This window comes from Mastigoproctus giganteus, chromosome 1 (genome assembly GCF_048544385.1).
Source record: "Mastigoproctus giganteus isolate SK-2022 chromosome 1, ASM4854438v1, whole genome shotgun sequence".
NCBI classification, from domain to species: domain Eukaryota; kingdom Metazoa; phylum Arthropoda; class Arachnida; order Uropygi; family Thelyphonidae; genus Mastigoproctus; species Mastigoproctus giganteus.
The window spans coordinates 80,031,076-80,043,825 of NC_143575.1; the positions used below are offsets into that span (position 1 = coordinate 80,031,076).

Genomic DNA, 12,750 nt, shown 5'->3' on the forward strand with positions numbered 1-12,750 from the left:
TCTTAATTTTGCAGCCAAAATACAACCTGTAATAGTAAAAAGCATAAATTGGAATTTCTGTGAAAGCTTTTTGAATATTTGAATTTGTTGTTTAATAACAATAAAAAAGATATGTCTCATAACACATTTCACGTAAAAAGAAATCAAGGCAGCTATTCCATAAGAGGAAGACTCTTATAGGAGAAAATAATCGCAATATATTTACAGACTATGTGAAGGTTCGAAATGCATGATGTGAAGCCAGTTGAAATAGGTATGTTAAATTAATTTTTTAAATACGCAGTACAGCAGCTCATTAGGACTGATCAAATACTGAAGGAAGAGATGGAAATTTTTCACATTTGGATGCCCATAAAATAATAATAATCCTTCACGAAATTGTACTACTTTGTTTGATACAGTTAAAAATGCTATTTTCATATTGTAAGAAATATTAAAAACACTGGAAGTAAGTTGCTGTGATCATAGGATGATGATCGGAATATGAAGCCATTTTCCTCCCGAGCACAGTTGTTCATAAATGAAACTGCTTCATTTATTTTCATTCCATATTATAAATTCAAACGAACACGGTGTGGTAAATACTTGTATATTTCGTTATTGCACATTCGAATGAAAGAAACTCTACTGAGGGGGAGAGAGAGAGAGAGAGAGAGATTCGAATGCAATGCATCCACGGAACCATTCCCTCCCACCCCCGGTTTGATTGTTACCTTCTTTGTAGGCAGGAGTACATTAACAGCAAATGTTCAGGGTATTGCAGAATTTATAAATGTAATTGTTTTTTTCCTGAATGTACAAGCCTGACAGCTGTGATGAAATACTGTTTTGAGTGGGAGTTCAGTTATAACTGAATTCTCTCTCAACAGCAATATTTCATCACAGCTGTCAGACGTATCATCTGGGAAGGGAAAAAGGAAAAAAAAACCTGGAATTATAATGCAGACACTGATTCATAATGGCAATGCACAGTAAAAAACGCGCTATTAGTTTTCATGAAAATCAACAAGACAGCCGAGGCAGAGAAGAGAAAAAGAAGCTGGAGTCGGTTTTTATTTTTCCTTCCCGCTGCACGTGTACAACTGTATTTCTTTAACCTTGAAGACCGAATGCTGCTGTAATATATATATTTTTTATCCCCTTTTCCTTTCAAAATTTATTTTCAAAATTCTAACCGATGATTTGATTAGAATTTAAAAAAAAAAAAAAAACAATTCTTTAATTTTTCCTTTAATCCGCCGATTAAGCGGATAAAAAAAACTAATGCTTCAATTCACAGTCTCAAAATCTGGCAGGTGGCCACCTTTTCAGCCAGTTGTAACTGCGTAGAAAAATAGCTTGACATCGGCGAGTAATACCATCAGACATTACTGATGTGCCGACATCGTGCACTGGGGCGACTGATTTTTTTTATTTTATTTTTATCCACGAAATTTTCTCTTTGTAGTAAAGAGAAATTCTCTACTAAAAAGAAATGTTACTGTCTCTATAAGCAGACAAGAGTAGTTGTAATGTAAAAAATGCGCAAAAGTATTAAGTATACAAATGACACCTCCAGAACTATAGATTCCGATATCCCTTTTATGTGTCCCCCGCACTACAACTCTTGAATCAAGTTGCAGACCGCTGCCACCCCGTGTAGGTAGTAAAGTGCCCGTGACGTCACGAGAGAGGGAGAGAATAGTTATAAATACCCGCTATGGTACGATACAAATAACCTCATTTCCTGATTGCCAGGATGCTTGGCGCACTAAATATAGACTGACGGCGTAGAACTTAACCATACGTCACTACGACTGATGCGGAGGGTGGAGATGCGCTGTACAGTAATAGTCCAGCGTATGGTTCCCTCTGGCGTCGGCAAGAGGAGCATGCCGAATAACGTGCGAGAAACTTTTTGAACGAAGAGGTTGCCCCATTCAAGTATGTCGTACTTCACTTCGTGTGGAGGGAGAGCAAAAAAAGCAAAGCTGCAGAACGGGGGAAATGTCTCCTTAGAGGAACAAGACGGATATCTGGTGTCCCTGCACGAGAAATTGCTGTCGGAGTGTTGCGAACTCACTTCAGAAGAGGAATGGAAGAGTGTCAGCGTATTGCACGTGGGCTGCGGTTACGGCAACACTACTCGACAGATTGCAGACCATCTCACTACAGTCAGGAGTGTCACTGGAATTGACGACAATACCAAAGCTATCGACTACGCCTTCAGCATCATGGCCGACGAAAAACTGGATTTCTCCTATGCCAGTTTCGAGGACCCGAATACCTTCGATTTGAAATGGGGAGGGAAATTCGACTGGTTGTTCTCTGCTCATGCACTTCTCTGGGTCCGTGATCACTCAACTGCCCTTCGCAATCTCCTCTGGTGCTTAAGACCAGGGGGTAAATGCTTCATGTGTGTTCCTGCCGGTAAACCTCCGGATCTTCATGCAGCAGCAACACGTGTGGTTGCGAGTAATGCGTGGAAGAAATATTTTGAGGTAAGCAAGTCCTGTTTGTTAAAACACGCAGATTAAAAATAGGTTCATATCAAAGAAAACGATGCAGATATACACTTGGTGGTCAATAAAAAAAATCAATTACCCTGTAAATGTGGCCTCTCTGCATAAACAGTGTTGAGCATAGTCTGGCCTAGAAATACTGTATTTTCTTTGGCTCAGTGTACAAATACTTGTTTAAGAGCACGTGGAACGAGCTACTAATCATACTTCCGTGGTATAACAAGTAAGCCTTCATTTTTTTTTTTTTTTTTTTTTTATGTACATGAAATAACTATCGTATAAGTTAAATCTTCTTCCAAACAGTTCCAAGTAATTTTTACTAGTTTGCATACAGTTAAGCAATTTTTGTGAACCAAAATAAAGATTTGATGTATTTTACTTAAAATGACAAACATTAATAGAAAAAAAGTACATTCAGTTGTGCAAACTCTTAAGAGAGTTTACGTCATCGCAGTGTGTACCAATCAGTGAAGAAGTAGGGTAGATAATTTTAGCAGTCTCTCCCCTCCCTCTTTGAACTCAAACGTAAACAAACTGGAATTTTTTTTTTCCCTATGAGATGGAATCAAATAAAAAGTAGTGTTTATTTGATCGGGGTGCATTAGCTGATACATTGTTATTTACATATGAATTAACATATCAACACTGTCATTATAACTGGTTTGAGTTCACAAGGCGGAAAAGTTAGGATGGTCCTAGAAGGGATCACAAATAGCTGCAGCTCAGCAATGGAGATCTGAGGCCATATCTCCACAGTGTCGCCATTATTACATCGATCTCTAAATCCTAATTATATGCCTCAAAAGTATTTGAGAAAACATGAAACCCAGACTTATGGGACATTTAAGATTACTTCAAGGCAGAAGTAGCAGGAAATTTTGGGATCTCCAGTTACTCCGGTAACAGTTGTATTGTATCGATATTCTGAGTGTCAATTCGAGAACTGATAAGTCTCATCAGTGTATGTACATTCCTGTCAGTGGCAAGTAAGCTGTTTCCAGGGAAGGACACTGAGATCAGAATAGAGAATGGGTTCAAGATCACTCTAATAAGCCACCTCAGGGTCGCACGTTTTTTTTTTTTTTTTTTTTTTCAAATGAGCGGGAGGGACAGAGGCCCATATGATGGAAGCATGCGTTACATTAGGCATAAGAAAGCTCTGGACATATTTGAACTACAAGAGTAGTATTGTAAATTCCAACAAGCTCTTGCCGAATGTTCCACATTGTGGCATAGGCTTTTGATTTTCAGCTGTGGAGTGATATTTCCAGAAGGTTACAAAATAGCTCTGTCAAGCAAGATTAAATATTTTTTCTGTTTATACTCCGGGACGACCACATTAGTTCACAAGATAGGGAGATACAATAACAATGCCGTATTTAGTACGTATGCGGGCTTGAACCACTGTTCCACAGAGTGCGTGTACATCTGTATTTTAATGCTTAACCACTCGGCCACGAAGGTTTGCAACCGTTAGCCATGAATTGTTTACTCATCCTGGAAGAGAATATGTGAAATTCTTTTAAGTCTTGTGTTATGTGTAACAATGATTCTTAGTTGCGAGTGGTGGTGCTGGTATGAATGAATGTATAGCAATATTGTTTTATCCTAGAGAGTCTTCATTTAAAGTAAAAAATTCAGGAAGAATTAAGGAAAAAAACTAAAATAAGCTCTCACAAGTAAAATATGGTGCTGAAATGAATCACAATATTGTATATACATTCTTGGGAGTGAAGAGGCGAAACTTCATCCATACCGGTGTAGATTCGTAGTGCTTACAAGAATTCCTAACTCAGAATGGTTTCTTGGTTTTACAATATCTCAGAGCTATATCACTTGGGGTATCTCTGCTTGTTTTCCCACCTGCTTTGGAAGCTGCTAACTGGAATCTGAAGGTGGTGGGGGGGGGGGGAATTTTGCACTTTGATAAAAATTACAATTGTCTAGACTCCGTAATTTGACATGTGACCATAACTCCGGCCCAGGTTCTGTTGAGTTATTATTATTTTTTTTTTAAATTAGGCACGTATAAACCGTTGGCTCCGCCCACTGTTTACGTTACAGTCATAAAATTGTTTCGAGCACTATGACGAAATTATTTTCCTCGGATACCTCTCTGTAGGGATCCGTGTATGGTTATTTTGTCTAGAGCATACAACGCCGACTCGAAAACAAAAAAAAAAACTGAACTACGAGAAAGATTGATGATTATAACAGATTCATTTACAAGATTATGTAAAGGGAACTGTTTGTTCAACAGTAATTTTGATTGTCATTACATTGCTCCTTGCCTGCAAGAATAACAACACTAAGATATTCGCATTAAAAGGAAAGTTCAAAAATTCAACAGGGGAAAAAGGATACCAACTGCTAAGATTAAATTTTTGAACGCTTCGACCACCTTCTAATAAGATTGACGTTAGGAACAACTTGTGGTAAAACGCTTCATAATAAACTTTGAGGTACTGGATAACAAACTTTTTTCAGAAAGAAAAGAAACTTCGTTTCCTGAACGAGAAATATCCATGTTACTCGCAAAGTGTAGAATGCCTGGCAAAGTATGAAGTAAACTTCTTTTTTTTTTTTTTTTTTTTATCGTCCTATGATACTATTATTAAGTGAATCCCAGTTCAGACGTTTCTATAAAGGCATGCTGGGGGGAATACTGCTGCTCATATCTCGCTGTTAAAATGAATATATATCTGGTATAAGTACTAAGTATAATAAAAAAAAAATTATAACATGAAAACTTTGAGTACTTTCCATCCGCTTTACGTTTATTAAATGTATTTACCACTATGTTCCTGACATATAGGATGTTTTGAACATTATCTTTTTGTATATTTATACTGTATATTAATTTTGCGCCTTATTTGTTGTATTTTCTGCTGTCTTTTGTACATATATGATTCCAAAAAGACCTTCCAGATTAAATATTGTATTAATGACTGTGCTGTCCCCACTCGATCCCGCCTCAGAAATTCGACTTCCAAAAAATAATAATAAAAATAAAATAATAAATAAATAAATAAAGCGCTGCTATTGCAACCCCGCTCTGTGTATGTGAAGATACTGTACCCAGAAAAACCGATTAATGCAGCAGTTGTGAATATGTTTGTGCAATGTAATCTTGGGATGTGTTGTTTACGTTTTGATCGGCCTCTTAGCCTAGTGAGTAGCAGAGTATATCACCCAATGGTTTCCGCCCTTGGCCTTTGAAGGCGGGCCGGACGGAAATCAGTGGGTGGGTAGAAGTGTTCCAAGTGTATCAATTACTGATGAATCCCACCCTGTTATCCATGGAAGAGGATCATGACAGGTAGTTATCCGAAGAAGATCAGATGAAGTCAAAGCTTACACAAGATTGGTGTAAACGATATTCAACTGGGGATTTATTTTATACTGTTAATTTTTTATTTATTTTTATTTGATTTTTATAATTTGAGTCGTGGAATAGGATTCAGGACCATGAAGTGTGTGTTATAAAAATACATTTAAGAGGATGAATTTTATTTCGTGAATTTTGAAAAGTTCAAATTATTCCTGAAAAATCTCAAAGCAGATAGTACGGTTTCTGAAACATACAAAATATCTACTCGTTGAAATTAAGGAAATAGTGCACTAAATTCATTATGGGTGAAAATAGAACCTTATTTGTGTAAAAAAAAAAATCAGAAATAAAATAGGGATATTCTGGATGTAAAAAGTTATTTGTTATATTTTTATACAAAATGCAGTAAGGAAGGCGCAAAATAATACAAAAGTATAAAAGAAAAAGTTAAAAAAATTCTATATGTTAGGAACATAGTAGTGGGAAATGCATTTTAATAAACGTAAAGCGGATGGAAAAGCCTCAACGTTTTCATGTTATAAACATGTTTTATATTATATTTAGTACTTATAACAGGTATATATTCATTTTAACACCGAGATATGAAAAACAGTATTATTATTATTATAATTAGTCATATGATGCAAGGAAGCCTGAGACTTTTGCTGCACCAGCCAAAAAATAATAATAATAATAATTACCCTGAGAGAGAGAGAGAGAGAGAGAGAGAGAGAGAGAGAGAGAGAGAGAAGTAAAAGGAAATCACCAAGAGAGAAGAATGATGATATCCAGCTCAGGATCCTCTCCCTCTTCTTGAAAGACAGCTAGTGTGCGAAAGTCATCTATGAACCACAACCTTTTCACAGATGTCGCAGTTTATCTTGGTTTACAAAACGTTTGCGAACTTTTCAGAATACTTGGTATAATTATCAACTTTCGAACAAGATCTAAATATAGAACTCAGTTATCCTAGATCACTTTACGAGTATTTTTTTTTTTTTTTTTTTTTTCCCTTTATAATTGCCTTGCGAGCTGCTCATACTAACTGTAATTGAAATTCTGAGTGGGGGATTCCTCTGATGTAAGGATTCCATGTGAAATTTATTTGACAGTTTCGCCGAACTTCTGCCACAAAATTCAAATTGTTTTGGGAACACTTTGCCCACTAGTATCTAATGCTTACGTTATGATTAGATTAAAATGAATGACAAGCTAGGCACGAATGATAATGTCATTTGTAATTTACTTTAATACTTTGAAAAGAATTCCCCATTTCGGGAAGAATTTTCTCCACAAAAAAAAAAAAAATAATAATAATTAAAAAAATAAATGAATAAAAAATTTTGAAAATAAAATTGTTTAGTTAAAAATGTTCATATTGTTTTGTAGAGAAAATTTTAGTTGTATATTCGATAACTGACATCATTTAAAGGCAGTTTGGCACGCTTAAACTTTTGAATCATGACTATATATATATATATATATATATATATATATATATATATATATATATGAGTTAAGTTAATAATGGTTAGAGTTTTTTTTTTTTTTTTGTACTTTTTGTACTTTTTTTTTTTTTTTTATACTTGGAGATATATATATATATATATATATATATATATATAATATTTAAATAAATAAAAATTAAGTATTAATTAAAAAATTTAACTAAAAATAGAAGAAATTAGAAAAGTAAATAATATTTAATTTAAAAAAAATTTTTTTTAATTAAATAAATCTTTTCTTTATGGAATGTCGAAAAATACTAAATTAGAAAATGAACCTGAAAATATAAACTAAAATAGCAAAACTGGTATAGGTACAGACAGAAACGAGTAAGTATGAGGCATTACGTCGAAAAGGGCTGTCAATCCACTCAAAGCCCCCGATGAAGTAGGGGATTGACGGCCACCTGGTGTAATGCAATACGTTATATTATTATATAAATTTGTACAGAAATTAAGATTTAATAATTATCTTGCTACAGATAAAATGTTTTCATTAGTAAAATGTTATGAAAAATCATTATCATTTAGCATTATACTTTTTATCTTAACTCAAAATGTATAGGCCATATGGAATGAAGATAACCAAACTAGGTTAACTTGATTACAAATTTGTATGAACACTAATACTTATATGAAAAACACCAATAATCGGTAACAATCTACAATTAAACGTATATATATTTATATTGCCCAACAGTGTCATGTGATAGACAAAAAGTTTATGCATACCAGACTGTCGGTAAATTATGTTAGCTGATGAACCTACATACTTAACAGTTGGTTACTATGCGTGCAACTCATAGTTGGAGAAAATTCAGTGTTTACTGCTTATCCTACCGAGGCAGGAGCAGGAATCTCTTACTGCTGTAATTCCAGCACGATCAAATTGGTGCCTGGAGTTGGAATATAAAGGTAAAAAATTTTAATTATTTTTATGTTACTCCATTGTTATTAGTAGTGGCGTCTTTATTTTCCCACAAACATTAAAAACCCCAAGATAAAAGTGGAACATGTTTTCAAGCATTTATGGGAGAGGCATTTCGGGAATTTTTCACGGTGCAGAAATGTAATCAGTTCGCATTGCATGGATTTATACATTGTTTGCTTAAAACATGTTTTTTAACTTATTAAATATTTTTTTTTTTTTTTCAGTATCATAAATGCGTTCAGAATAACGTTTGCTTTGTACTTATTGTGCTGCCATCTATTAGCAAGTTAATTCTTTTCTTTATGGAATGTCGAAAAATACTAAATTAGAATTGTAATTAGAAGGGGAAAATGATAGAATAAGTAATGAAATTTAAATAACTAAGGAATACAGGTAAATAGTTCAGGAATAATTCATGATGAAGTAAATGGCATTGACATAGACATTGAAAACGAGTAGAATATCAGAGAGTTAAATAATATACAATAGTTTGGAACAATCCAGACATCAATCGGGATGCTAAAGTTAAAATAAACAAAATTATAGTAAGTCCCATAATAGCATATGCAGCTCAGACAAGAGGTAAAAGAAATAAATGAAACAATAGAAATGAAAACACTAAGGAAAATAACTAATAAAACACTAAGAAATAAAGTTAAAAGTGAGGAAATCGGAAACAATGTAAAATACAATCTATTAATGAATGGATATATAATAGAAAAAAAAAAAAATTGGGAAAACTAACAGGATTAATAATGACGGGTTGATAAAAATAGGAAAGAACTGGAGACCAATCGGCCGAAGAAGTAGAGATAGACCAAGGAGATGATGGGAAGATAATCTGTCCTAACCCAACAAGCAGCATGCTTAATGGGAAAAGAAGAAGAAAAATATTGTCGTTTATAAGCACATCAGCAGAGGGCTATCATTTACTTGTGAATAAAGTGCGACTTCACCTAGGTCTACAAACTTTCGCTAGTAATACAGTGAAGAACGTCAATGATTTGTCATATCTTGTTAACAGGAAAGATTGCCATCTATAGGGATGGAATACACTTAAATAGAAGGGGTACAAGAATATTTGCTGATGGTATCGAGGCAATGGTAGGTGGGTCGGAAAACTACTGGCTTGGGGGGGGGATTCACAGGCTAATAGATTAACAGTAGCCGCAGGCAGATGTGAAAGTGATTCTTGCACTGCTCTATTGGAATGAGCAGCAGCCTGGAAAGCCAGGTGCTGGAGATTTCAGGAACTGCTGGAGGTCATGAAACAAGTAAATACATGATCTGTGTTAGAGTAACTAAGAGTAAGAACAGGTGCATGTACACCAATGCTAGGAGTATAGTAAATACACTGAGTGATCACTGAATTATGACCACCCCCTATGAAAACTGAATGCGACACGTGAGGTGCGAAAGTGTGCAGTTAGTCGACCTACGTAGCATATATAAGGTGTCAGTGGTTCAGTAGGTAGTAAAATTCCATGCATGATGGATAAAAGGAAGGATTTATCGGACTTTGATAAAGGACAGATTGTGGGAGCTCGACGAGCTGATGCCTCGATTTCCCACACGACTGAACTGGTGGGGTGTTCGAGAGCCACCATAGTTAAAATGTACCAGGACTAGCGTCAAAATGGTCAGACAGCGACCCAATGGCAAAACTGCAAAAGTCAGCGAAAGGTTGATGTTAGAGGTGAGTGCCGGGTCCGACGACTTGTACAAGCGAACAGGTACAGCACTGTTGAAGAGTTGACTACCCAATACAACATGGGCCAACGCGGAACAATATCTGGCATGACCATGCGTCGCACGCTCGCACGTATGGGCTATACCAGTAGACAACCCCAACGACATCCTCTCCTAACCAAGGTTCATCGGCGTAAAAGACTCGCTTGGTGCAAAGAGGTATGCAAGTTGGACGTTAGAAGACTGGAGGGAAGTTGTGCTGGTCGGATGAGTCACGTTATTTACTACACATCGTGATTGGTCTTGCACGGATTTGGCGTCAACAACATGAGGCTTTTGATCCATCATGCATGGTATCAAAAGTGCAGGCCGGTGGAGGCGGTTGTATGGTGTGGGGCGGGGCATATTTCACTAGTAGGAACTTGGATCCCTGGTGCATGTGGAACAACGTATCAGTGGTCTCCGCTATTGTTAACTGCTTGCTGACTGTGTGCACCCGCTATGTTACACTTTTTCCCGAATGGCGATGGTGTCTTCCAAGATGACAATGCGCCGAGCCATCGGGCACTTGATGTGCAGGAATGGTTTGAGGAACACAGTTCTAACTTCCAGCATATCGATTGGCCTCCGAACTCCACGGATATCAATCGCATAGAGCACTTGTGGGACACTATGGAAAGGCATGTAAGGCGTCTGGATACACCAATCACCTGCATTGCTAGCCGCATTACACACAGCTTGGTTGGCCATACCTCCCGAACGCTTCCGACATCTTGTTGAATTAATGCCACGTCGGATAGCTGCTGTACTGAGGGCAAAAGGAGGACCCACGAAGTATTAGACAGGTGATCGTAATTCTGTGATCATTCAGTGTAAATTGGATGAATTTGAAGTGCTGGTTAAGACATCCAAGGCGTATATTGTTGGGATATCAGAGACGTGGTGCCACTCATATAAGGGATGCAGAATTGGAATTTGGGGAGTACAATGTGTACAGAAAGGATAGGAAGGGAGGAGGAGTTATGCTGTTAGTTAAGAAACACATAAAATCAAAAGAAGTGCACCCAGTTGATGTAGATGGACAGTGCAATGTTGAGTCAGTTTGATGTGACATAAGCACTGGGAAAGCAAAAATGAGGATAGGAGTTTGTTATAATCCTGATGAATACAATGAACAATTATACAGAGAAATAGTGGGCCAGAAAATCAGTGTGTCTTATAATGGGGATTTTAATTTTCCAGATGGAACTTGTGCCTTGGTCACTCGCACACTAGCAAGGCTTTTATGGATTTATTGGATGATTGTTTTCTACAGCAGCATGTTAGAGAGGCAACAAGAGTGAGTAACATTCTTGAACTGATTATGAGCAGTGATTATTCATGCATTAGGAATTTACAGATAAATGAACCACTAGGTGGCAGTGATCACAGTGTACTGATGTGCGATTTACTTAAAAATGTAACTAGCATCAGGGGTAAAGGGAAGAGTTTTTGCTTTCGTAAAGGCGACTACAGTGGTCTCAGAGATTTTTTTAGGTTCTATACAGTGGGACCAACAGCAAATTCTAAATGGTAAGCATTCAAAGAAGTAATTTTGGACGCTATTAGGCTTTTTGTTCCAACTAAGAAATACTGCTCTAGGTTCAGGTCCAAATGGATGTCAGATGCACTAATGAGACTCGTGGCAGAGAAGAAAAATGCATGGGATGCACATAAATTGTCAGGCGACACAGAAGCCTATATAGGATACATGTTAGTCTGTAATGAAGTCGCAAGAGAAGGCAGATTATGAAACCATAATCTGCCTTGAATGGGTTCAGCACGCTGAATTCTGATGGGATTCTTCCACTTGTTCAGATTACGAACCTAAGGGGGCATAAATTCAAATTAAGAAAAGACAGATGTAGAATAGATGTGCGGAAATTTGCCTTTAGCCAGCGGGTAGTTAATTGCTGGAACAAACTTCCATCTGTCGTTGTGGAAGTTGATAGGTTGAATAAATTTAAGGAGGAACTGGACAGGCATTTGGAGGGAATGGTGTGTTGTTTTTTTTTTTTTTTTTTTTGGCTGATGCTGCATAAGCTCATACATTTGCTTTCTTGCATCACATGCCACTGCCACTACTACTACTACCATTCTTTTGGCAAAGGATGCAAAGAAAAACAGCAAAGACTTTACTTATATAAACTCTAAAAGGAAGGGGATGAATCAGATTTGTCCACTTGCTGTCAATGGGTTGACTGTAGATGATCATTCTCAAATAGCTGCCGAATTAAATGAGTATTTTGCAACTACATTCACACATAAGGAGTTATTCAAGGAGAAGAGGGCCAGATATTTATCAAACTCGAACAGGGAGTTAAATGATTTTGTAATAACTGAGAGCAAAGTGGAGGATAAATTGTTGAAGTAAAACATAAGACAGGCACCTGGGGTCTATGGTGGATGGGATCTATCCAGCTATATTAAAGGAAGTAAGCAAACCCTTAGCCATAATTATGAGAGCATTTTTGGACTCGGTGGAAGTCCCCACGGACTGGAGATGTGCAAATGTATCTCCAATTCACAAAGGGGGATCAAAAGGTGACATGTGTAATTACAGACCTGTTAGTTTGACTTCTGTTCCAGGGAAAATAATGTGTCTAGACAAGACAGCAGTAATAATTCAGACGCAGCATGGATTTGTCAAGGGAAAAGTCTAGTCTGGCCAATTTGATTGGATACTATGATGTTGTCACAAAGGAACTGGATACAAAAAATAATTTTGATATCATATACTTGGATTTCAGGAAA

General features: G+C 36.6%; 1 protein-coding gene across 1 annotated transcript in view; it reads left to right on the top strand.

The window, feature by feature from the left end:
- Nucleotides 1–1,780: 1,780 nt before the first annotated feature.
- LOC150090921 (4-vinylphenol methyltransferase 1-like) overlaps nucleotides 1,781–12,750 on the top strand; it is a 61,651-nt gene continuing 50,681 nt past the window's right edge. Inside the window, exon 1 of the mRNA XM_090373495.1 lies at nucleotides 1,781–2,480. Within this exon, the coding sequence (XP_090229621.1) occupies nucleotides 1,926–2,480 (555 nt within the window). The 5' untranslated portion in view covers nucleotides 1,781–1,925. The remainder of the gene's footprint in view (nucleotides 2,481–12,750) is intronic.